The 26,700-nt window shown below is 42.7% G+C and overlaps 1 protein-coding gene across 1 annotated transcript; it reads right to left on the reverse strand.

Moving 5' to 3' along the window:
- Window positions 1–865: 865 nt before the first annotated feature.
- Window positions 866–24,280, reverse strand: si:dkeyp-121d4.3 (uncharacterized). The gene is made up of 21 exons (XM_067611070.1): window positions 23,531–24,280; window positions 23,296–23,346; window positions 22,375–22,586; window positions 22,199–22,241; window positions 20,787–20,912; window positions 20,556–20,663; window positions 20,259–20,477; window positions 19,860–20,006; window positions 19,521–19,760; window positions 19,059–19,277; window positions 18,823–18,969; window positions 18,517–18,750; window positions 18,004–18,177; window positions 17,297–17,560; window positions 15,684–15,788; window positions 15,409–15,546; window positions 14,694–14,801; window positions 13,387–13,424; window positions 10,797–13,272; window positions 10,367–10,478; window positions 866–1,932 (listed from the first exon to the last, which is right to left on the reverse strand). Exons 1-21 carry the CDS (start codon window positions 24,278–24,280, stop codon window positions 1,316–1,318), a joined length of 6,528 nt encoding a protein of 2,175 aa, XP_067467171.1. The 3' UTR covers window positions 866–1,315.
- Between the last annotated feature and the right edge of the window lie 2,420 nt (window positions 24,281–26,700).

Raw genomic sequence — 26,700 nt, forward strand, 5'->3', positions numbered from 1 at the left:
AGTCCTGCTGAACGCCATCTTGGCTGGAACCTGCGGAGAGAACACAGACTCACCTGGTCGGCTCCAACAGGTAAAAACACAGCTTGGAAACTTCAGCAGAGAATAAAGTGATCACATGTAGTGCTGAGCGATAAAACTGTAACAATTGTTCTCTCAATGACTTGTTTCTCCATGATGAAGTAAAATCATCTCAATAATCTCAAGTCAAATGTTGATTTTTGTCTAAATACAAACAGACATGCAACTTTCTTACATAATATAAGTCTAAAACTGGAATAATGATTATTTAAATCAAGCTTATGAATCTGACCTGATGCTAACGTAAAGAGGTATGAAGGTTCAGTACTCGGCTCCATCAGTGGTTGTTTGGTTATTTAGAGTCTGAAACAAAACTGATGAGCATCTACGACTTTATTATAAAACATGTAGAAAACAAAGCACATGGAATAACTAATGTGTGTATATCATCCTTTTAACTTGTGTAAAGCATCTGAGTATCTTTAAAAGTGATCTATAAATAAAATATTACCATTAACATAATCTATTCAATAACCAGTTTGTGTAACTGTAATAAAGTGGATAATTCTATTTTTGTTACTGATCCGAAAAGCTTCAAATTGCAATTACAATTTAGTTCTGACAATGTTTCATAACGTGACGTATTAATGAGCTCAACGTTTGAAATAAGGATTTAACAGAAAAGGCTTTCAGTGTTCTTCTGTTTATTGTAACAAATATCACGATGTGGAAATGTTTACTGCAACACTCTGAGTCTTATCGCCCAGCACTGAACACAAACATGACTGAATTATTTTTTTTTATTGTCTTCACCCAAAAAACAAACAAAGCAATAGCACAAATGATGAAATGTCGATGACCAAAGAGTCATTTTTATTTCAATCACATTCACCTGCAACAACATTTAGACAAATGTCTCCACAAATTAGTCGTATAACATTGATCAGTGTTACGAAAATAAACATGTAATTTACCAATACATGTATTCCTAATGTAATATACATTAATGCAGGTTCTGACATTCATTAAGAAGATCAAGAAAACGGATACAACAGCTGATCAGTTGATATCAAATTTATTGTTTCACGTCAGACAAATGTTTTCCATGTTTAACAGCTAAATCTGAAGTTTCTACACGTTCAGCTAAAACTACAAACACATAACTGGATACTTTACAGATGGAAATTCATGACTGTGAATACAAGTCTTGCAGTTACTCTAATCAATGCAACTGCCTAGCTATCACTGGAAATAAAAGAAACAATATAAAAACAACAAAAAATAAATGTACCACTTTTTAACTTATCTCGGAGGCCTTGTTGGCCTCCATCTCCCACTTCTCCAGAAAATCCTGCACGTTCAGATTGAAAACGTCGATGCCTTTAGGGGACAGATGGACGCCGTTGGGCCGGTACAGGCCCGTGTTTGCGCCACACCGGATGTTGTCGTGGGTCAGCGAGGTGCCGCCCAGCTCTGAGATGATGCTCTGGATTCTGCGATTGACCGTGGTTCGGACAAGATCCACTTCATGGCTGTCCGGCGAGTGGCGCCACACCCTCCGAGGGAGAATGTTAGACCAAACAAGGAGGCACTGTGGAAAGATGCTCCTCATGGAGGTCAGGTCCTTCTTGACGGAGGCCAGAAGGTCAGTTGGGCTGTCAGTGCTCAGGTCGTTGCCACCCAGGTGCATGATGAGGACATCTGGGTTGGGCCAGGTGACCTTCAGCTGGTGGAGCTGGGGCAGCAGCTGGGGCCACGTCATGCCTTGGATGCCCTTCCACCAGATTGTCACCTTGCTGGGGTCCATGCCCAGCTGCATACCTACCTCTGGCGATTTGGCTCGTGACTCCGCCCAGTACACCAGTGAATGACCACAAATCCAAACGTTCTTCGGCTCACTGCTGATTGGTTTGCCTAGAAAATTTAACAGAATGCATTCGTAAGCAACAAAGCCTTGAGAGTCTTTTGCACCAGCTGATCCCAAACTATCTCGTGCATCAGAACTCTAAAGCTAGGACCGTACATTAGTCCTCTGGCTGGTTTCACAAAGATCTGTCTACAGAACTGGTGTGTAGACTTGGACCAGTCATTTTGCTCTCAGACTGATCTAATGCCATTATCAATACGAGCTAGACAGCTACACAGTGTTTTTTAGTACATCTGCTGTGAGTAAAACCTGGATATTTGGAAGATGATGGACGGATGTCAGCTTAACTCTGAGATCTATGTAAGATCTGACTGTTTATTTGAATGAAGCCAGTTGATCTTTGTTAAACCAGCCACAGAACTTGACAGGTTACGAGTACAAATCTACAAACCCCTCTCAACCTGTTTGTAGCCCCCTTGTCTGTCAAAGCCCCACCCCCCCACCCCCTCGCTGACTTTGTGGTATATTAATGGTTGTCACAAACTCCTTAAACTTAGGAGCACTTTTATATTAGTCCAGTTATCTACTCACTGCAAATCATCTGAAATTACTTAAGTAATAATTACTGCATCAGTAAAGTTAGTCATCAAGCTTTACTGTTTCAATATTTCACGTGTTGATAACGCTAAATTGTACTCCATAATATTAAACCAAGAGTCAACCTGTTAGACATTTACAGAAAACTGGTTGTGGTAAATGCATCTTTGTGAATATTTACTTGCATGGTGTTGTTTAATTTTATGATTTCAGTGATGATGATTTTAAGACATTACATGATGGTTTAAAAGACCATCAGAAAACTGTTTGATGAAATAATGCAATTAAGAGATCAAAATGATCACCTACCTTTACTGTCTGCAATGTACAACATTTGTCATTTCAAACCCTTCTGAGTCACTTAAACATCGAAATTATTTGATAAAAATATTTAAATATTGTGGCAAAAGGTTTTAATAATATATAATGACTTTTAACCGAATGTGTATCGTCTCCCTAGCTAACTGCAGTTACTTGTATGCTGGCTGTATATCGAAACAGAACATGCAACACAAGAGCCAACAGCAATTAAAATTACTTGGATTCTCATATTAAAATCTCAATAATTTAATTATATCTATTTAAATAACTGACTTATTTTTGAAACCACATTAATGATAATTTTATTATTGCCAAAACTTTTCTTCAACCCCGTTTCACTTTATCTAGTTTCTTATGATCTGAGGTTCATTCAGAGTCCAGTATGTTGTCTAAAGAACAGAAATGGAACTGAATTTCAAATAATAAAAAAACTGTATGTGTGCTATGACACTTTCTTCTGTAAAAATGAAATTCTGTTATGTATTTCAAATATATCTAAAGCAAGGAATCTCTGTATGTATGTATGTATGTATGTATGTCCTTCACGTATCTCAAGAACTGTTCATCTGATCTACTTCATACCTGGCAGGTGGATTGCTGGGAAAACAAGGAAGTGCAATACTGATGTGTGAAGTTGTTAGATGAGCGGTTCTCGAGGAATATATAAAAAATACCTCATAAATAAGGTTGATTTGCTTCTTCTTCTGCCCGTGGAGTCAACGAACAGAAATACTGATAGCTCCACTCTGCCACTGCAACCCACATTGTGGTCAGAAGTAGAATTACATCTGTAGTGATAATGACCTGAAAACGTTTAAGAGACTTAACTCTACTATTGAACCGTGTGCTGTGAACGAAACTTGGCATCTATATTCAAGACATAATGCAGGATGTCTCAGGCACGTTTTGAACAGGAACTACAGTTCATCCGTTCAACTCCAGCTCAACTCAAAATAGTAGTCTCCAGATATTCTGAGTGAGGCGGTCAGGGAGCATTGGTAAATTGTAGCGACTAACGATATTCTGCGTGAGAGGCGTTTAGTGGACGGTCGCTGTTCTCTCTAGGTATTGAGAAACTGGTCCGTTCCGAACAGGAACTGCACTAGTACAACTACATAAAACCACATATCATCTTTGTCAATCCATTTAGCAGTTAGACAAATATCATTAGGAAGGTTATATAGGTTTAAAATCAGCCACTAAAATTTAAGTACAGTATATCATCGCTAGTCGACTGAGAGGGACCTACAGTTTACCTGGAGAGTCAGATAAAAACTTAATTATTTATTATTTCATTGATTATTAGATCAGATTGGGTAAAAACATCAATGCATAGCTTTATTATTGTCTTTATTATTGTCTGGCATGATTTGAAAAAGGAAAACTGTGAATGAAAGCAGCCATTGAGGCTGCTGCTGGCTATTGAGTCGCAAAATGAATATGTTATAGATCACCGATTATAAATCATAATGCAGGTATGAATGATCAAACTGTAAAAAAAACAACACTGGGTCGGGGATGTTGGTAGATGGATTGATGGGTGACGCTGATTTAATGACCTGTTCATCTGTAAAATTTTAAAAATCAAATTATATCCTTTTGTTAGTCCATTTGGGACATTTTTTTATTTTTCCATTTCTGTTCTCTGACTCCGTACTGGACCTCATCATCTCCACTTTAGGCTACGCAAAGTGATCTTAACTGATTGTCTGGTTGTCCATAAGGTGTACAGTCACAGGACTGAGGCATGTGAACAGTAGTTACCTGAGCAGCATATTAAAAGGCAAAGATGAGACTCGCTGTGTGACAGACATCATAGTGGATTTAAATGCGCAAAAGTGAGAAGACTGACAGATGGCCTACTGTCATTTGGGTGATGGAACTGCAACAGTTTAATGTTCAAACACCGACTTGACATGGAAGTCAGGGTTTGTGCTGATTCAAAGACAAAACAAAAGCAAAAATAGAAATCTATCTAGAAAACTAGCATTATATACATGTTACAATCATGGTTATGAAAGGAAACAACCACCTTGCTAAGAACCTTTGATATCTATCAGCAGAGTTGTAGTATTCCAATTTCTTGACTCGCATTCAAGTCCAATTTCAGTTGCTCGACATAAAACTTCAACATTGATAACGACGACTCCAGCGAAGATTAGCACACTGAGGATTTGAACTTCTGAGTACTGTCGCGTCCGCGGTTCATAAACTTAGACTTGGATGAGTGTCTACTAAAGTGATACTTACCCATCACTACAACAAAATGAGCACTCATAAACTTTGTCTTATGTAAATCCTAACTACTTCTAGATATGTACACATACGCAATACTAGGCAGAACTGTTGCTTTAATAAATGGCGAGTAAGAGAACTTTGGTAACAAGCTAAAACCATGGCAGCAATGGACTAACTGACTTACTAATGTCCATGAAGTGAAGTGAAAGTATTAACTGTCAATATCTAGGTATCTTAGGCTCTCACTAAAGAGCCAAGTCCTTGACACTAAACTAGGGCATGGTCTTTAAATAAAGTTCTCATTTTCAAACCAGTCAGCTTATGTAACCAAAGACTTGGCTGGAGATATACTTAAACTTAAAATATGGATAAACTTGGGAAAAGGGGTTGGTTTAGCTCCTACAATCTGTGCATTATTGATGGCAGAGTTGAAATGGTATTAGTCACAATAAGTAAGTCACTTTAACATCTCACTGGCTACCCCTAAATAATGCTGAAAGCTATCCACGTTAGCTTCCTGAGCTAACGTTTCAGACTATCAAACAGCCCAGAATTGGGTTGGTCTCACTTAACAGCTGTTAAGGTTGATTAGCCTAAAATACTAATGCGAAAACATTTCTTTAGTAGACTGACATAAATAAAAAGTGAACAAATATAGCCCACACAAGCTGCTATGTAATATTACTCACCATAACATTCATCAGTAACATATTTATTGATGGCAGGTACAGAGTTGACCACTTGCTGACTGTAAGTTGTGTAAGAAGCTGTTAAAGCTAATGTGCTCCAAGCTCTCTACATTAGCTTCCTAAGCTAACATTAGTTTCACAGACTGAAAGGACAAGCTACTTAACAGTTCATTATTCAAAGGGTTGATGCAATACATTTTCATGGTAATCTTACCTTCTTTTAATTAAAACGTGGACAAACCAGGCTTGGACAACATACTTCATAACATTATTACAAGAATGAATGAATGTCCATCCATTACCTTCAAGCCCTTGCAAAACGAGTTGACACAATGTTAATTAAGCCTATCATCGCCTGATAAATCTCTCTGTATTTCACAGTATACCAGAGTTTTAAATCTGGTGTTGGGTTTGACTTTCCTACGCTGGCCGGATGGCAGTATGTGCGCATGCTCTATAGGCAGAGCATGCACACTAGAGACTTCCGCTGGCTGAGCTGGCTAACTTCCAGTTAGCTTTCTGCTAACTTGAGGGATAAAATAATTTAATCATGTGGTACTTCTACAATTTACAAATGTTACTGAACCGAATGGATCAAATTCTGATTGTAAAACAAGTAATTTTGCAGGGGTTGTGACGCTCACAACAGTTTATCAACTGTTTTACAGCCACAACAGTAGCAAAGGAGTAGGCTACGGCAGAGCCTATGACGTAAGCACGTGTCGACAGTGTCAATCCAGCTTTAAAAATAACAACCATTCAGGAGTTGACCACTTACGGCATTAATGGCAGCTTACTGGTAGGTCACGTCTGATACCATTAAAGCTTATAATTTCTGACTAACAGTCCCTACATGACGATAAAAGTTCTCTCTGTTAGCTTCCTGAGCTAACGTTTCACAGTTTGCCGGATTAAAATATATCTGCAGGATAAAAACTCTGATTTGGAAATTAACTTAATGATGTGGGAATGTCTTCAGACACGCCATCCTTACCTCTGTGACTCTGCCAAGACTTCAGTCACTCAACATGAATTAAATGACTAACCTGGCCTTTAGTAAATCAACTTGGTGATGTGAACTCAGATTCAAACACTGAAGAACCAGAACTCAATTTGAACTCCAGGTTTGGTGACTGGACTACTTACTAACTTAGTTATCAGAAAATGAATTTCTGATCAGTAGCATCACAACTTAGAGGCAGACACAACATGAAACAACCTGCCATAGCATGAATTCTGTTTTAGCAGGGCTAGCTCTTCCTGTACATAGTTAAAACTGTATTACCTCGCTGCCAAATGGAGTGACTCATCAAAATAAATTATTTTAAAAAGCAAAATACTAACTTTTCTCACTGTGAATGAAATAAGAAGGCTTTACTTTGCATGGTCAGAATTAGTCTTCTGGATCCTTTGTTAAAAAGTTGTTGGAGAACACTGCTACACTCTATTGTACTGGATGACACAAACAGAACTGAGCCAACTTGACTTACCCTGAACAGCTTTACAAGGACTTGGCTCAAAGATTTACCACAATATCTCTAAAATGCAATATCCTTTAGACTGGATGTGTAATACAAAATTCTGTAGACAACAACAACAACAACAAAAAAACATTTGGAGAATTTGACTTACTATCAATAAACAACCTAAATGAACTAATATAAGAAAAGGCCAGCTGTTCCAACAGCATCACATATGCCTGGACAGGTAAGGCCTTATTGTAGAGGGGCTTGGTAAAACACTCATAAGGCTTTCATGAGCATGGCTTACTTTAAAGTTCAGTAGATGGACCAGAGTTCATAAAAAACATGTTAAAAGATTGTTAAAGGTAAACTGCTTTTTGGCATTTTACTATTATTAAAGTTGAATGTCATAGCTGTATGAAGTATTCTTGCGAAAATGAAATGTGACATCTATAAAAACAAACATGTTATTTACATAAGAAAGTCCTGAGGCAAGACTGTTTCAACAATTCAGATGAAACCCTTTTTCTGGACCCTCACCCTTTACCCTCTGAATTTTCTTAATGGTTGCGTTAGCTTTGGAGTGACCTTTACATTCAGTCTTAACAAGACAATCCCTACATGTTTACATCTAAACAATTCTTACTAGACTGTGTCCTAGACTATTAAAGCCATGTCTATGAAAGCCACGTTGACCTAAAGGGCCTACTGAGCACTAAAACATGATCTATATGAAGTCTAAATAATTGTTTGTGGGCATTTCATGTCTTTTTTGTAGCAAACAATTACTGCTACCTAATTAGCGTCATGCGGAAGCAGCAAGCTAACTTTGAATAGGAACAAGTACTTCTAAAGTACAACACACTTAATGCTACCTGTTAGTACTACAAACAGTAGTACAGACTGAGTTGTTAGAGGGGTTTGTCCTTGGTCTTGGTCTTCATCCTACGGTGTCCTTCCTGGGCTCGAAGCTCTAGGTTTATTTAAAAAGCAGTATGTAGCAGGTTTGATATCTGTGTTTATACTCTTCACTGTCAATGAACACCAAATCAAATCCAAACTTAGCAAAGGCATTGTCAGCTAGCTGTAAAATGTATACACTCAGTGGTCACCGTTTCAGTATACAGTGCTGAGAATTTTTCTTGGTTTTGATGGAAGGTAATGCTTGAAAACGTCCTTTATAGTTGGGATGAAAGTATCCACTGGACCATAGCTGTAGATTTGTGGACACATTGTTCAAATGAATGGCTTCTTCAGTTCTAATGGCAAGCCAAAATTCCCATGTGGATGCCATGCCTCATAGTGAATGAGGATGTAATCATAATGTAGTGAAAAGGTCCCATAATAGTTTAGGATGGCCCAACCAATCCGGCTTCTCCTTCTTGTTCTTCACTGACACAAGTCGAGGTAGCTGTCCTCAGCTGATGAACATCGTCCTCTTTAATGTACAATGAGTTGTAACTCTGAGATTGTCTCTTATACTGGTTCTAACATCCATCCCAGAAAAATCTATAGTTTGGGAAATCTCAATTTGGTTCCAATAATTCTACCTCCATTTCACTCACCTTTAATGGCAAGTCCATTAAAGGCCTGATCAGACATTCATGTGGATTTGAGAGAGGACCCTGTGGTGAATAAAGAGTAAGAGATGTGTAGAAATGGTAAGGTGTACCTGCTAGAGTGACCACTGAGTGTAACTGTTTAAGCTGGAAATGGCATACCCAAACCTTCAACCACTACCTTGGCATGAAAAGTATCAGTTTAACAGCTTGTCTAGCTAACTGTCAGGGCTGGGTATCGAAATTTTATACTTTTTTGGTACTGGTAATATAGCAAATTTAGACTTTATATTATTTAGAAAAAGTCCTTATATGGCTGCTTGTGTTAGACACTATTTCACATTGGATAACTTGGCTGCTTTTATTAAACGAAGTAGGTTTTTGCTTAAAAACAAGTTTATATTTACCAGAGTAAGGCATCAAAAGTCCGGTATCGTATCACCACTAGGAGTGAAACATTTTAAACAATACCCAGCCCAACTAACTACATGTCTATCTTAACCTCTCATAATCTCACCTGACTACATAGTTTTCTGGACTAGAATGGGTTTCTTTTAAGCTAGATACCAAAAAGTCATAATATGAAGAGGAAAAAGATGTTACTCTGTGGAGTGGGGGTTGCAGCTGGCTTCTTTTCTTGATTGCTGAGATGAACCACTAGGCTTGGATAACAGGTGGCAGAAGAGACGACTGACTCTGTAGCACTGCAATGCACTGAAGACGTCTGCGTACCCCTAAAGGCAGGTTTATTGCGTCGTCAAGATGTAGCGGTGTCTATATGTGGAAGCTCTGTTGCTTTGTCAGAAGAGCCGCGTAGCTGACTGCATCTCCTTAATAACGCAACCACATTTAGGTGGTGCTATTGGGAGAGCACAAGAACTGCTAGACCAAAATTTACATTATGTGATCTAGCAAAGCCATTCCAGGACAAACCTTCTTGCTTTCATCGTCGATTTTTATCACAAAGTGAAAAAAAAAAAAAAAAAAAAAAAAAAAAATTGCGATAATGCGAAAGGCATCCATGTAGCATTGTTCCAGAGCTACAACAACTGAGTGAAATCCTATTAATATCCTGTGCTGTTCCACGTTGTGCGAATCTACAATGAGACCGCAAAACCATCTTGATGGAAAGGCATGAACCTAGCTTAGCGATAGCCTTGTCTCTTGTCCCACAGGGCCTGAGCGCGGTAATTAATTATTAATAATTAATAATCATAAAAACGATTCAGTTAGATCTAGAGCAAATTTTGTGATACTTTCATCATCTTATCTTTTTCTATTTCTACCACATCTACAGAGGTTCTGCCACAGATATACGGCTAATCAAATATCTCTGGGCTTCGCGCCAAAGCCGGGGTAACTGGGAGAAATAAATCTACATTAGCCTTCTCAAAGTACCTGTCTAGTCAAAGAAAAAAAGAAAACAGGGTGCTCAAGGTAATATAAATGACATGCAGGTGTAAAATGTAATTACCTTAAAAAATGTATTTATGGCTTCAAGGAACTAGCCCACCAAGAATGTAACCTTACTCAAAACTAAACTCAAAAATACCTGTAATTTAAAGGCTGCTAGTTAAGTTTATTGACTACATAAATCAATGGGTGGTCTGATACCTGGGGAGATCCATGTGCCATCCTTGTTCTTCTCTCCTTGTTTCTTGCGGGCTAGCATCTCCTGAAACTGCTGCTCTCTCTTCTCCATAATCCTCTGGTTATACAAATCCAGCTACAAGACAGACACAAATGCATGTTCAAGGCTTCGTCCTATGCAGCTGAAACATGGTGATCTTCCATCTTTTTAAGTTTTCCACTTGATTATATGACACTGATTTTGTGTCTGTAATACTGAACTTTACATCAGTAGCCGACTAGAACTCCTTGCAATCTGCATAAAAACAAACCCTCTGAATCTGTGTAATAAACCAGTCTTAAGTATTCCCAATACCCAGTTTTTACTTTTCATTCTTGAGTGCATCGGTACTTGGTTACTTATACTTTACATAAATAAAATATCTAAGTACAATAGTACCACTGCTGATCCCACCTTCTCCTTCTGCTTGTTTTTGATGTCATCATCTGTCTCTACTGAGGTCTGAGGACTGGAGGCTGATGGAGACTCTGTGGGTAAACTAAACTGGACTGATTTGACCGGTTTGGCTGGTGGCTGCACAGCCAGAGATTTCACTGTCTCTATGACCTTCAGGCATCTGGCCACTGTTGTCGAGATGGCTGACTGGTCATCACTTGGGGGACTTGATGTTGCTGGTGTTGATGGTGGTGGTGTTACCGAGGCAGTGGTTAAAGGCTGCAATGGACTGGAGGCACTAGGGGGTGGGGCTACAGGAGGCTGACCAATAAAAGGAAAGCCTGCATGACTGGAGGGTGGAATGAAAGGAGGTTGTCCAGGAGATCGCCGGGGTGGTGGTCCAGGGGGTGGTCCTGGAGGAGACTGACCAGGACGCCGTGGAGGAGGTCCAGGAGGAGGTCCAGGGGGAGGTCCTGGAGGAGGTCTAAATCTCTGGGGTGGCTGACCAGCTGCAGGAGGACCTGGAGTGCCCACATTGGGGTTTGTGGAGCTCTGTAATGGGGGAATCTGGGTAGTGACTCCAAGGGGCCAGTTGATTGGTGGGGATGGATGTTGATAGTGAGCAGGCGGAGGCCCAGGAGGAGGTTTGGGAGGAGTGGTGGAGGGTGTGCTCTCCATCGTCTTGGTAAGACTCTGCAGCTGTTGTGCTTTTTTTAGTGCCTCTAGCTCCTGCTGGTCAAGGAATCCCTCATACTCAGAGACAGCTTTATGTCTGCTGAGAGGCTCCAAACTTGAGGACCTGGCAGGGGAGGGAGAATGGATGTGATCCGATTTAATGGAACCGGTTCTACTTGTTCGCTGTTCATCCCTTGGGGACGACAAAGTCTCTCTTTCTGTGGAGGAGGACTTCGGACTATAGATTTTCTCATGGGCACGGCTTGCCAGTTTGGACACATCTCCTGTACTCAGCTTCAGGCCAATCGTACGGAGCAGACTCTGGATCTTGTCGTATGGTTCTGTGCTGCTCTTCAGTTCCTCACTTGTTCTCTCTACTGAGGACCGCTTGGGGCTCGGTTGTTTCTTTTCCCCTTCAAAGGCTACACTGCTGCTGGGTTGCTCTTGAGCCAATCCCACAATTCGAGAGAAGCCCCTGCCATCTTGAAGTGCCCGTTCATGAGGCAGAAGGTCATCATTAACATAAACTGATTCTGATTTCTTTTCAGCATCCACCTTTTTATTAAGCATGTCAAGAAAGCGATCAAGGGGTGGTTTCTCAGCTGGAGGTGACTGACGTGGTGTTATATTCTTCAGTTTGGGAGAGGGGCTTCTAGGAGGCGGTTCTGTGGGGGAAGGAGGTCTGAAAGGGGGTTGGGAAGATGAGGCAACAGCAGAATGAGTCATGGGAGGTTGGGTGGAGGTGCCAGCAACTTTGCTGGACTGACAGGAAGATGAGGGATCATGGGGTTCTGGAGACTGGCTCCGTTTGACAGGACGGTATGGATCATCGTATGGTCGGTCTGCATATGCTGGGTCATAGTATCGATCGTCATAGGGTTCATCATAAACATCATAGCGATCGGTGTAACGGCGGCTGGCAGACGGAGGGCCATCATAGGGAGGTTCACCGTAGAGACGGTTTTCATAAGAGCGGTCACTGTAGGGCCGTTCACTGTAAGGACGTTCAGCATAGGGACGGCTGGTGTAGGGATCACCGTATCGCTCACCATATCTGTCACCATAACGCCGATCATCATAAGGACCGTATGGATTGTCATAATAAGGGTCATCATACGGTTGAGGAGGACGATGGTGGTACTCGGGTCCCTCCGGTCGTTTCTTGAGAATGGACCGAACTGGTTTGTACTCTGTGAGTGGGACGGCAATCCTGCCATGGTCATAGTCTATGCATGTCCTCTGTCCGGGGTCCACCAGCGCCTTCTTGTAGGCTATCATCTCGTTCAGCTCCTCCAGCTCCCGCTTCTTCCTTGCCAGCTCGTCATCCATAACTCCTCCAACACGCCTGGGAGGAGGACTCAACTCCCTCCTCCTCTTGTGACTTTCTTCAAGATCCCTGCTGATTTTGCTCCTCTTCTTGCCGACCCTGTCCTTGCTCCTGCTGCGACTCCTGCTGGAGCTCTTGCTGCGGCTTCTGCTGCGACTTCTACTGCGACTCCTGCTGCGGCTTCTCGTATGCCTGTGTGATCTTTCACGGCTTCGGCTTCGCCTGTACCTGCTGGTTTTACGGTCACGGTCAACACTGGTGCTGCGTCTCCTTTTGATGATACGTCCAAATTTGTCTCTGGGCGGACTCCTGCTCCTACTTTTACTCCTGCTCCTACTTTTACTCCTGCCCTTACTCCTACTCCTGCTTCTGCTGCGACCGTATCTACGCCGAGTGGCACTGTAATCCCTTCTGCCCATTATGGTCTTGCTGTCTTGCGCTCTGAGATTTTTCACCACAGCCTTCAGCTTGTCCGTCTCTGGTTTTTCCTTCCTGAAAAGTTAAAAGTAAGAGATGTTACAGGTTTTGCCTTTTTTGCCTTTACATCCTGTTCTGTGCACTTGATTTTGGTCCAGTATAACATGAATAAATCAATGAATTACTTACTCAGAATCTTCTGGAGCTTTTGTCAGCTTGATGGTCATCTAATCAATAAGACAAACACATATTAAGCAAGAAAAAAAAATGACAGAAAAAATTACATCTGCAAAACACAAAACGCTTTATACGATACAACTTTCATTTGCATCCTTAGGCTGTAAGGTTAAGAGGTTGACACAGATTTAACATGCCATACATATCACATCATATCCTCTGGATTCAGATCTCAGTTAGCAGCACACTGATCTTGGTTCAGCAAAAGGATAGACTGATGTATAAAAGAGTTCTTTAGCCTCTGTTTAAATTGAGGGACTCTAAATCACCCGTTAGTGGGGGTGTAATGTATTTGTCCCGGACCATCACGGTACGGATTTTACGGTTCAGCACATGCAGTCTTATGAAGAATATGGTTTGTGACGCAAACAATTAATGTCAAAATAGTTCAATAATCCACTTTCTCCAACGTCTGGAACAATAATTCTAGAGCGTGAGGTCCACCTGGAACATTTTGGCAGTGCACAAGTTAGTTGTAGCATGCTCTTATGCTAACCGGTTTAGCCAAGGTAGCCTGGTTACCCTGTAGTCTCTCTGCCGTCAGAATGACAAACAAGAGACCCATGACACTGACCGAGTGCAACACTATTATTAAATTATGCTCCGTTATCCCCGTAATGAAACGACACCCTGTACCCCTCCCCTCTCTGTGACGGAAGCTGTTCAGAATGACTATAAGCACATCTGATTTCTGATGTGGTCAAACAGCACGTTGTAAGAACCAGTTCTGAGAGAGAAAAATGTAGTTAAAGTATTGCAGTAAAAGTACATAAGTATTATGAGCTTGATGTAGATAAAGTATTGCAGTAAAAGTAGTGGTTTGGTCCCTCTGACTGATATATTATTATATATGACATCATTAGATTATTAATAGTGAAGCATCAGTGTTAGAGCAGCATGTTACTGTTGTAGCTGCTGGAGGTGGAGCTAGTTTAAACTACTTTATATACAGTTAGACCATAAATCAGCATAAAACTGTCAGCAGGTGTCCTGACTCCTTGCAAGAAACAGAAATAGGTATAATTCTTTTTAGTATTGATAATAAGAGCATTTTTCTCACACCATTAATTATCATTTGTTAAACGCACAAAGAACTGGTACAAGAAACTAGAGCTTGTATATTCTTGAAAGCAAAACAGTGGAGTCCACTAAAATAACTTTGAAGTATAGTGTGTGACTTTTGGTCCAGAGAGAGCTGAAGTAACTCTTCATTTCTTCCTACATCCTAACTGTATCACTATAAATCCAGTCGTGCTCACCTTCCCTTTGTTTGCGCCGACACCACCCAGTTTTCGGACGGGGAGGAAAACACTCTCAGTGTAACGTTTGATCCTGATGGCCTGGTTCCCCCCCTCTGCTGTTTCATGCTTGGAGAAACAATAGTAAACATGTTTTTATTCAGAAATGTTAAAGATAAAATATATGGACATTTCAGCTCTTTCATGACATGTGCCACAAGTTCCAAAACCATTATTCTCTACCGTTAAAGGGTTTAAATGTTTGCCACTGAATAACTGACAATAATGTTTTGTTCAGGAACAGTTAATCTAACGCTTGAGTGTATCACAACTTCTTCACTTTGTACTGAAGTCCAGAGGTTTTGATCTGTAGCACAGCAGGCTAGTGAAACAGAACCGTGTTCCTGCACATGCTCAGTAGCGTCTGCCTTACACAGAACTACTCTCTGGAGACTGAAAACATGATGCTGTTATTAGTCTTTGGAACCGTTTCTCAACAAACTAATGTGACCAAACTTTTCATGATGAAGGAACATGTGACCCAGTGCAGCGGTGTGAATCACTGACATGTTTTTAAATCAGATATATCAGGCTTTGATACACACACAATACTTGTTAGTAGATCAGTTCATTGTTAGTTTGGATCCAAACATGAAGCCTTATTTTTAACGTTACACATCCATGTGGAAATGCCTCAGGTGTCAGAGTTCTGTCGATGAGGATGAGGAAGACTCACCGGGACAACACTGAACTCGACCTTCTCGTTCAGTTCCAGTTTCTTCTTCTCTATCACCTCTGACATGCTGAAGTAGAGCTGAGGGTTCTGAGTACACTTGATGAGCCCCGAGTCCTCCGAGAACTCGATCACGATGCCCTGAAAGGAAAAACCCAACATCAGAAACACAAACATCAACATCACAGTGTTTGGATTCACTGCTTCAAGTTACTCTGTCTCAACTATCAACTGTCCAGTAAAAGCAGAATGTCTAAAAAGAATCTTTAAGGTCTTACATGTCTGCGTTGTTCTGTAGACTCTTCGAAGGAGTCGGGGAGAATCTCCACGTAAGCTGCTCGTTCCTGTTTGGTCTCCCGATGGGTGGCGATGTTGAACCGAACCTTCACAAACATCAAACACAGTTAACATCAAGCTCAACCAAAAACCAGAAACACACACAAGAAACTCTCATAATCAATGTGAATGGATTCATAAATGCCAAAAATATTTTCTATAAACAAATAACAGAATATATGAGGATTTACATTTTTTTAAAGGGTTTTTGAGGTGAGAGCTTTTCCTCATCCGTATGAAGGATGGAAGATGCTGTACAGACTGTGAAGCCCTCTGAGGCAAATATATGATTGTAATATTAGGCTACATAAATAAACAGTTGGCTTTAAATTAAAGGAGATGAATTAAAGTGAAGAGGACTGTGGATTTGTTGAGATTTGAGTTATCTGGTGAAACTGGACTAAACTCTGTCGAACAGTTGTTATTTTTTTTAGATTAGAACCTGTATTTTAATGGCTGTACGGTATTTTCTCTAATAGTGGCCTGGGCCTTTATTTACCTCAACTGCAGAGGGTACCAGGCAGGCTTATATTAGTGAGAGGCCTTTATTCCTAATTCCCTTGTTTGATATGTATATGTTTTCTGATCTGCTTCCGTTTGCTCTGTTAAATTTTTGTTACTGTATTATGCTATTAATAATATTAAAAGCCTTAATTTCCCGACTTTTATTGTGAAACATTACACAAACATTTCAATATAACTTGTGTGAAGTATGACCGGTCAAGTACTGGGGGGGAAATATGGCCAGTGTCACATAAAAACTAAACAAATCTGAGGTAACGTTATGCTGGATATAAACATTAATAGCCTGTTAACAACACAGTCAAATATCAAATATCAATCAGCTGTCTCTCTAACTCCAAGCTAACTTTCTTCCTCCCACCTCCAGCTAGCCGTGATCTCCTGTTGTCAGCTAACAGCAGCTCATGTTTCTGTTTTTTCCAGTATCTGATTCTTTTCGGGTCAGTGTCAAAATGTCTCGCAGCTTTCGCTCCTTAATTTTCCTCCGCATATTGTAAAACTCTCTCTTTGAATTTGACGTCAAATTTCCGTCTGGTGGGTGCCATGTTCGCTCTCTACAGTGTTGTGGCATCAGTGGTGTTATGGAAAATCTAGTCAGTGATACCTGCACAGGTCCTATATGGTATTTCAATTATAGCTACCGCCATCTTGTGGCACTCGTACATTACTACAAACCACCATCACATTATAACAGGCACCGAGAGGAGCGGGGTGGACAAGTAAAGTTAGGCTTTGCTGTCGGTTTCCCAACTCGTTTTAACAAAAGATGAGAGAAAAAGAGGGAGAGGGGGCTAGAGAGTGAATGAAGAGATGGAGCTGGTAAGAAAGCAGTGAATCAGATCAATTAAAAAATATCTAATTGTTTCACAGCGGTTACTTTCTAGAGCACAAAAATACACCCACACACCCCCCGCACACCACCGTACAACCCTGCAGCAGTGCGCAGCAAGTGGTTGGGCTTGGCAGAAGTGGTTATAATTAAAGTCTGGGCTGCGGTTGCAATAACGGCACTTTTATTTGAGTGTTTATTCACCTTGTCTCCATCCAGCATGGTGGCGGTGGTCAGCAGGTCGTTGGGACTGAACTGAAGTTGTTTCTGCTGACCGTCGATGGTCATCACCAGTCGACCCATCTCTGCATCGGGCTTGGCTTTGCTCCTGGCTTCACCTCCGGCTTCAGCTGGCCGATCCTCCTCCTCCTCCTTCACCTCCTTCATCTCGGTCTTTGACTCCTCTCCTCCATCGCCTTCAGTTTTTCCTTCTGCCTCTTCATCCATTTTTTCCACTTTAATTTTGATCTACAAGTGAAAAAAAATACATTTAATAACAGCAATATTATTTTAATTCCTTCAGGCCTGGAAAAGATAATGTCTCTGACTCTTCTGTAGAGTTAAACCGTCTTAACTTGGATTAGTCCAAGGCTGCAACTAACCATTGTTTTCATTATCCATTAATCTGTCAATTGGTTTCTTGATTAGTTGTTTATTAGTTGCATACTGGACCATGATTGGCTCCAAGCTAGTTGTGATGTCACAAATCATGCTCATAGGCCCCGCCCCTTCAAAATCTTATTTTCAATGAGCTCAAACTTTCCTCCTTCAGCAGATAAAAGAAAACAAACATCCAGGAGGAACTTTAATCTGTCTGCAGTCTGACTCTCAGTTAGATTTAAACCACAGTCAGTGTGAAACTGTCCCACATCTCCTCCAGGATCTTCAGGACTGCAGCAGAATGTTCCTACCTGTCCATCCGCAGCTCCTCCTCCTCCTCCTCCCTCATTGTTCTCCTCCTGCTCCTTCTTGATCTCCTTACGAGGATTTTTGGAGATGGCTTTGAGGACGGTGCCTTCAAATCGCTCCTTGCTGATGTCGTCCAGCGTGTCGGGGTCTCTCATTTTGAAGCCGAGCGGCGTCCACTGCAGCGGGACAGGAAGTGGTCAGAAACACTCAGGTCTGATCATTTAACGATGACATTTCTGTGACGGATATCATCAACACATTGAATTTGGAGAAGACACTGGAGAAATGATCATTTATGATAAATGAACTGAATATTTCTTACTTTTTTAACTTACATTTTGGGAGATTGTGATGCGTTTTTTTGATATTTTACAGATTAAACGATTAATCAAGAAAATAATCAGCAGATGAATCGTTAAGGTTTGAAGGTTTTACTGAAAGATTTAAAACGATGTATAATCTGCTCATAAGAAGAGGAATCAGTCCTTCATGTCTCTGTATCGTCTGTTTCTCACCTTGTGTTTGGCTGCTGCCAGCGCCGCCGCCACCTCCTCCTTCTTCTTCCTCTCCACCTCTTTCTGTTGCTCCTCCTCTCTCCTCCTCCTCTCTTCCTCCTCTTGTTTCTTCCTCTCCTCCTCCTCCCGTTTCTTCTTCTTCTCCTCCTCCTCTCGTCTTTTCTGCTCGTTCAGGATTTTGTCCTCGATCATCTTTGTCCTCCTCAGCCTGATCGCTCTCTTGTTCGATTTCACCTGCACAGAAACAAAATGATGCCGTCAGACTCTTTAGTTTCGCCTCCTTTTGCTTCGGTCTGTCGGACTCACCAGGGTCACCGTGAACTCCACCTCCTTGTGGATGTCATTGGTGTTGAACTCTGAGTCGCTGAAGTTCTCGCAGAGGTCGAAGGGAAGTTCTCCGTGCTCCTCGGAGTTGACGATGCCTTCTTCTGCTCCCAGACTGGTGATGATGCCCTGAAACACCAAGTAAACCAGTAAGAGGAAACAATTTAAAACAAAAACGAAGACAGAGACAAACACGTTTTTGTGAGCGAGCGTGTTACCAGCTCTCTCTTCTCTTTGGTGTAGCTGAAGGTGAAGGGGATTTTGGGCTTGATGTTGGCTGCTCTCCTCTTCCTCGTCACCGTGTCGATCAGCAGGTTGATCAGCACGTGGTCGTTCTTCAGCAGCGTGACGCCGCAGTCTCTGTGGTCGAAGGTCACGTTGGTCCTGATGGGGCCGATGTTGGCGTGGATCTGACCCGGGTAACCCTGCATGTTGGGCTGTAGAGGAGGCGGGAGACAGATGTCAGGACTGGATCTCACATTTCTCTCACTAGCATGTGGATCAGTTTGCAGTTCTGTTAAATAAAATATTTTATAGACAAACGTGTTTATATTCAGTTAAAGTATCATTCTGGACTCATCGGCCTCCGTCAGTAACCTGAAAACATGTAAAATAAAGTAAAACCTGCGTCCACTTCCGCTCAGCATGTGACCTCTGAGCGTACGCAGCGAGATGCTCACCGTGGGCTCAATGATTGGCTGGCTGACAACGCCCTCGTACAGCTCCGGGTCCAGAACCATTTTGGATCCCAGATCCAGCTTGGCGTTGGCCCTTCCTTTGACCTGCCTGTCGTCGTTGCTATTGCTGTTAGAGGTCGTGCTCTCCAGCTCCTCGCCGGCAGCGGTGGTGGCGGTGCAGAGCGTGAGGAGGAGGGGCTCCTTCACCCGGCGGATCCGGATCGCCCTCTTCCCCGCTCTCAGCTGACCCACATTTAAAAACAATTATGTTTTAGAATAAATATTGCAGTCAAACACATGACGGAGTTCTCAGGAAGCAGATGACAGTAGATAAATCCTCACCGTGATGACGGTGAACTCCACTTCCTCGTTGACATCCTCGGTGGTGAACTCCACATCGCTGAAGTTCTCCTTGATGTCAAAGGGAAGCTCGCCGTGTTCGTCTGACTTGATGACGCCTTCGTTGTCCTTCAGGCTGATGATGACGCCCTGCAGAGCAGCGGTGAGGAAGGACACAAACACAAAGTCTACATCTACATGTAGTTTTTCTTGTCTTTTGTTTTACTTTATATCTTCATTGTTCATCTTATTCTTACTGTGTATAATTATATTGTCGCGAGCTTCATCTTAAGCATTTCATACGACAGATGACACAAACGACAAAGTCGAACTTGAACTTGAAATATTTGAACATTATCATGAAGATAAACTCAGATTCATGCGTCAGTATCTGGTTCTGACCGTCTCTCTGGTCTCCTTGGTGTGGCTGAAGGTTGCAGGGATTTTGGGTTTGATGTTCGTTGCTCTTCTCTTCTCAGTGACGATGTCGGTCAGCAGGTTGATGAGCACCTGGTCGTTCTTCAGCAGCGTCACCATGCTGTCCTTCCTGTCGAACGTCAGGTTGGTCCTCAGCGGCCCGATGTCCACGTGAACCTGACCGGGGTACTGACGCTCGCCGGGCTGCAGACAAACACAAACACAGGGTCAACGACAGGAAACAGGAAACAAGAAGAGCGACATGCTGAAGTCTGAACTGACCTGAGGCTCCACGATCGGCTGACTGACCACAGCTTCATAGATCTCTGTGTCCACGTTCTCGGTTCCACCTGGAGCCACTTTCACATCTGTCGCTATCAGACTGTTCTGCTTTAATAACATGAAAACAGAAAACTAATTATAGACCAAAGATGTGAACTGATCCAGGCAGTGTGGAACAGATTAAGTTCAATGAAGACAAAAACAACAACATCATCAGCGGCTGCGTCTCACCTTCTCCTTGCAGGCGGTGAAGTGAACTCTGACCCCCGGCGTCATGGCTTTGGGGTTTCCAAAGAAGGCTTGAAAGCTGAAGGTGAACTTCTCGAGGTCTTCTCTCTCGATGTAGCCGAAGGTCGGCTGAAGATCAGAAACAGGAAATCACTGATTAACTGACTGAAGCCCCTTTAACCCCAACATTACCCCGAAGTTACCCTGGCGTTACCCTGAAGTTATCCTGGCATTACCCCGAAGTTACCCTGGCGTTACCCTGAAGTTATCCTGGCATTACCCTGAAGTTACCCTGGCGTTACCCTGAAGTTATCCTGGCATTACCCTGAAGTTGCCCTGGCGTTACCCTGAAGTTATCCTGGCGTTACCCTGAAGTTACCCTGGCGTTACCCTAAAGTTATCCTGAAGTTACCCTGACGTTACCCAAAAGTTATCTTGAAGTTACCCTGGCATTACCCTGAAGTTGCCCTGGCATTACCCTGAAGTTACCCTGGCATTACCCTGAAGTTACCCTGGCATTACCCTGAAGTTACCCTGGCGTTACCCTGAAGTTATCCTGACATTACCCTGAAGTTACCCTGGCATTACCCTGAAGTTACCCTGGCATTACCCTGAAGTTGCCCTGGCATTACCCTGAAGTTACCCTGGCATTACCCTGAAGTTACCCTGGCGTTACCCTGAAGTTATCCTGGCGTTACCCTGAAGTTACCCTGGCGTTACCCTGAAGTTATCCTTGCATTACCCTGAAGTTACCCTGGCATTACTCTGGCGTTACCCTGAAGTTACCCTGGCGTTACCCTGAAGTCACCCTGGCGTTACCCTGGCATTACCTTGAAGTTATCCTGGCAATACCCTGAAGTTACCCTGGCATTAGCCTGGCATTACCCTGAAGTCACCCTGGCGTTACCCTGGCATTACCCTGGCATTACCCTGAAGTTATCCTGGCATTACCCTGAAGTCACCCTGGCGTTACCCTGAAGTTATCCTGGCGTTACCCTGGCGTTACCCTGAAGTTATCCTGGCGTTACCCTGGCGTTACCCTGAAGTTACCCTGGCGTTACCCTGAAGTTACCCTGGCGTTACCCTGAAATTACCCTGGCGTTACCCTGAAGTTATCCTGGCGTTACCCTGACGTTACCCTGAAGTTATCCTGGCGTTACCCTGAAGTTACCCTGGCGTTACTCTGAAGTTACCCTGAAGTTATCCTGGCGTTACCCTGAGGAGCTGGATGAGCTTCTCCATCTGCCACGACACCTTAAAAACAGCTGCAGACTGTTTACATCTGATCCGCTTTAATAGTTCAGACGTCACTGAACTAAATAATAATGAAATAATGAAAGTTTTTATTTATCCGCAATGTTTCTGCTTTTCAGACTTAAATATGTGCATGTTTCAGTCACATGGTGGCGTCTTACCCCGACGAAGGAGATGATGCCGGTGGACCTTCCAGGAGGAGGCCTGAGGACACAAACAGAGAGCAGCATGATTTAATAACTAATCAATAAGTTTGATATCAATACTGAATCATCTCATCACCTGCAGCTCAAACTTTTAAAACTAAAACTAAACGTTTCTTCCTGTACAGACATACTTATCAAACGTGCGTTTTCCCAGCAGGCCGAACGGTTTGGCGGTCTTGGAGGGTTCAGGTTTGGGTTTGGAGGTAGGCGGGGCGATGGCGGGGGCAGGGGTGGGGTCAGCAGCAGGTGTTTGAGTGAGAGCGGGTTCCTCGGTCGTCTTATTAGTCGTCTTTGTTTCAGCCGGAGCGGAGTCTGTGGCCGGAGCTGAAATCAAAGCTTTGATCTGAAAAATAACAGATTGTGTGTTTTTTCAGATAAAAAAAACATCGCATCGTCACGCTGACCAGACCTGCGTCTGACATCATTTTATCTGATTCTTCTCTAGTTTTGAAGTCAGTTCGACTGTCTGCTCGTGAGATCAAACAGCCGGTTGGAAGGAAGGAAGAAGGTCATCCAGGCAGAGCTGCATTTAATAGTCGATTAATCGATCGACAGAAAATTAATTTACAGCTATTTTGATGATTAAACAATCCATCCAATCATTAAAAATGCCGTTTAACTGGTTTGTCTTCTCTAACGTGAAGATTTAATGCTTTTCTCTGTCACACATCAAAGTAGAGCTGCAACAGTCAGTCGATAAATTAATCTCCAACTATTCTGATAATCAATTAATCTACGTCTATGTGAAACAGGCTGAGACACATCCAGTGATTCAGGTTGTGAACTGAACTCTCTGCTCACACAGTTCAGATTGAACTTTGACTCACTTTGATGTTTTTATGCTCCAAATATCTGAAACCAGCAGATCTGCTCAAACTCACAGTTCTTGAAATCCAGACTGACAACTGTTACATCTGTTTTATTGTAAGTGATTCTTTTAAACAGCAAGTCATCTCTTTAGAGAAACTACATCAAGAGAACTGTGACTTGAAAAATTACATGATATAAAACCTGATCCCAGAGCCTGAACCCTGGACCTGGTCCGTACTCACCCACTCCGGCTGGTCTGGAGGCGGGTTGGGCATCACTTCCTCCACAACAGGCTGAACACACACAGTCACAATGTTGGTTAAATATACACAAACTTAAACAATCCTGAATAGAAAGAAAGAAAACTCACAATATAAAATTATGTGAAATATTTTCTATTAGCAAACATCTGATTCAGCCTGATGGAGCCGATCAGTAATCAATCACAGTGATCAGATGCGCTCACGAGCGGCTCACCTCTTCTGTCCAGGCGGGAGGAGGGAACGTCGGGAAGCCGAACGGAGGGACGCAGGCCGGCGGGGGGCCCGCAGCTCCCGGCGCGGGGCCGTAGGCTGCGGGGTCCGGAGGAGGGATCCCGACAGGAGGAGGAGGGGGCAGGGCCGGGGGAGGTACTGGGCCGGGTGGACCAGGCTCGGGTCCCCACGGCTCAGGGGGGCCCTCCGGACCCCAGCCAGGAGGCCCCCAGCCCGGAGGAGGAAGCGGCCTATCGGGGCCCCAGTCTTCGGGGGGCCTCCAGTCTTCACGATGCCGCCTCCAGGCATCCGGGTGAAGCCTCCAGTCGTCGGGGTGAGGGGGCCTCCAGTCCTCTGGTAGGGGGCCCCAGTCCTCGGGAGGAGGCATCCAGTCGTCTGGATGGGGCCCCCAGCCTGGAGGCGGCGGACCTCTTGGTCCCCAGCCAGGGGACGGAGGCCTTCTCGGGCCCCACTCTCCCGGCGGATGAGGACCCCATCCACCGGGCGGCGGAGGTCCCCATCCTCCTGGCGGCGGGGGGCCCCATCCTCCGGGCGGCGGAGGTCCCCAGCCTCCGGGCGGTGGAGGGCCCCATTCATCAGGAGACAGAGGCCAGCCACCGGGAGGCGGAGGCCCCCAGCCTCCCGGCGGCGGAGGGCCCCATCCCGGTGGAGGTCCCATGTCGAACGGAGGTCCGTCTTCGCCCGGCGGGCCCGGCGGGTGGCGGCCGCGGGTCGGTGCTTCTCCTCGGCCCATCCTCCCCGGAACACCGGGCAGGCTAACGGCGCTAACGAGCTAGCAGTAACAGCACAGAAACAACCAGCGTTTAGGCGGGAAACTCATCGGTTAATTCGACAATTAACGTTTCCGTTTATATTATAACTTTACAAGTACTCGACAAACTAGTTTTAATATATATTGTCTGTCAGCGGAGCGTAAACATCTGGAAGCTAAACTGGTCTCTGCTGCATGTTGCTCTTGCTGCTGCTTCTTCTTCTGCAGGTTTATTGGCGGTTTGCAAACAGCGAGTTGGTTCATCAGCGCCGCCAGCTGGTGATGATCAGACTGTTACAGCTGCAGCAAAATGCTTTCAGTCTCCTATCAGGGCTGATTTACGGTGAAAAGGCTTGTTGTATTCTAATTATCGTATTAATAATAAGTATCCTTCAAGATTTAACATTGAATTTACCCTGTCAAAGAAGCTAAATGTAGAATATATACGTGTGTTTTGCCATTCAGATAAAGAAATTACATTTCATTTGTTTTTTTCAATCTGATCATTTGAATTTATTTTAGACAGATGTGCAAAACTTTATAAATAGAAAAATAGATACTAATGTGCAGATGGATGTATTTGATGTGATGTTACATTTGGTGTTTATGGGATGGATATTAACTATATAATTCTCAGTAAAGCTCACAGCCACACATCAAAATGTTCCTGCTTTCATCAGTCTGTTGTTGAACTGCGGCTGTACGACATCTTCATCGAAAATGTGAAAAACAAAAAACCTACAAAGACTTTCAGTATTTTAAAGTATTTTGTTTGAACTCTTAAGGATTTAATGTGAAAGGATTTGTATAAAGATGCTTTTATTGTTTTTGTATGACAGTTGTTGTCAGACCTCTCTGTTGTAACTCTTGATCTCATCTTGCTGAAGCTGAAACTGAAACTGTCATCAATGTGGTTATTTTTTTATCTGCAACTTCATCTTCATTTCCTTTCAACATGTGCAGCTACCAATAAAATATTACTGTAAGACCTTCATGTGAGTTCTGTATGTTTGTTGTATTTCTATCAGATTGTTTGTTCCACTGTGTGAATGACTGAGCTGTAAACTGGTGATGAGCTTCAATCTGAACATATAATTACTCTCAACGGGCTCATATTGTTCTTCTGTTCTGTTTAACGACTGATAAACAACTTCTGGATTCTTTGCCGCCTCCAGCAGACAGCAGGAAGAAACCACAACATCTCACTTAAACTGAAAATGTGTCTGAAACCAACAGTCAGTCATCAAATGAGCATTAAAGCTGTGTTTCTTGCTGTAATCATTCCTCCTGTTCATACTGACCATTAGAGGATCCCTTCATAATGACCTTACAATGGAAGTGATGGAGGACAAAATCCACAGTCTGAAGCTAATATGAAGCTTCAGCGTCCAAATGAGTCAAATCAAGTAGATATCTTTCAACGTTACAGTCTTTTTAGTGCCAAAGTTCCTCTTTTTGTTACTATACTTCCACCTGCAGCTCAACAGGGAAACACTGTCCGAGGAAACACAAAGAGGGAATTTGATGCTAAAAAGACTGTAAATGTGTCAGATATCCACTTGATATGACTAACTCAGACTGCTGAAGCTGAATAGAAGCTTCACACAGACTTTTAAATGACTGTGTGGACACACTGTGGATTTTGGCCTCCATCACTTCCATTGAAAGCACATTTGAAGGATCTTTTAATATCCAGTATGAACAGGAGGAATGATTACAGACACCTGACTGCTGGTTTAACACACTGGAAACACTGGGAACACTGGAAACCCTGGGAACTGGTCCTTTAAATCCTTTATCACATCCTCATAGTTTAATAAAAATAAAAGTTATATAATATATATTTCAGCAAAAATCAAAGATTAGAGAAAAAGTCCAAAAACTGAAAACAGATTTGTGTATCAGAACTTTGTTTTTTCTTCTTTCCTCTCCCATTAATCATCTCACCACCCCTCAGATTTATCTGCTGACCCTTTGGAGGGGCCCGACCCCTAGGTTGGGAACCACTGGACTAAACTAGCTAACTGTATATAAAGTAGTGTAAACTAGCTCCACCTCCAGCAGCTACAACAGTAACATGCTGCTCTAACACTGATGCTTCACTATTAATAATCTAATGATGTCATATATAATAATATATCAGTCAGAGGGACCAAACCACTACTTTTACTGCAATACTTTAACTACATCAAGCTCATAATACTTATGTACTTTTACTGCAATACTTTAACTACATCAAGCTCATAATACTTATGTACTTCTACTGTAGGAGGATTTTTCATGCAGGACTTTTACTTGTAATGAAGTATTTTTAAATTGTTGTATTAGTACTTTTACCTCAGTAAAGGATGTGAGTACTTCTTCCACCTCTAAAGCTCTTTGTAGAGATTTACTTGGTAAAA

Source organism: Thunnus thynnus, chromosome 14 (genome assembly GCF_963924715.1).
Source record: "Thunnus thynnus chromosome 14, fThuThy2.1, whole genome shotgun sequence".
Taxonomy (NCBI): Eukaryota; Metazoa; Chordata; class Actinopteri; order Scombriformes; family Scombridae; genus Thunnus; species Thunnus thynnus.

Coding starts and splice junctions, on each gene's coding strand:
- si:dkeyp-121d4.3 (XM_067611070.1), bottom strand. CDS start 24,280: ATGGGCCGAGGAGAAGCACCGACCCGCGGCCGCCACCCGCCGGGCCCG. Junction 22,242..22,374: donor GGAAAACGCACGTTTGATAA/GTATGTCTGTAC, acceptor TTGTGTCCTCAG/GCCTCCTCCTGGAAGGTCCA. Junction 18,751..18,822: donor TGGAGTTCACGGTGACCCTG/GTGAGTCCGACA, acceptor GTTTCTGTGCAG/GTGAAATCGAACAAGAGAGC.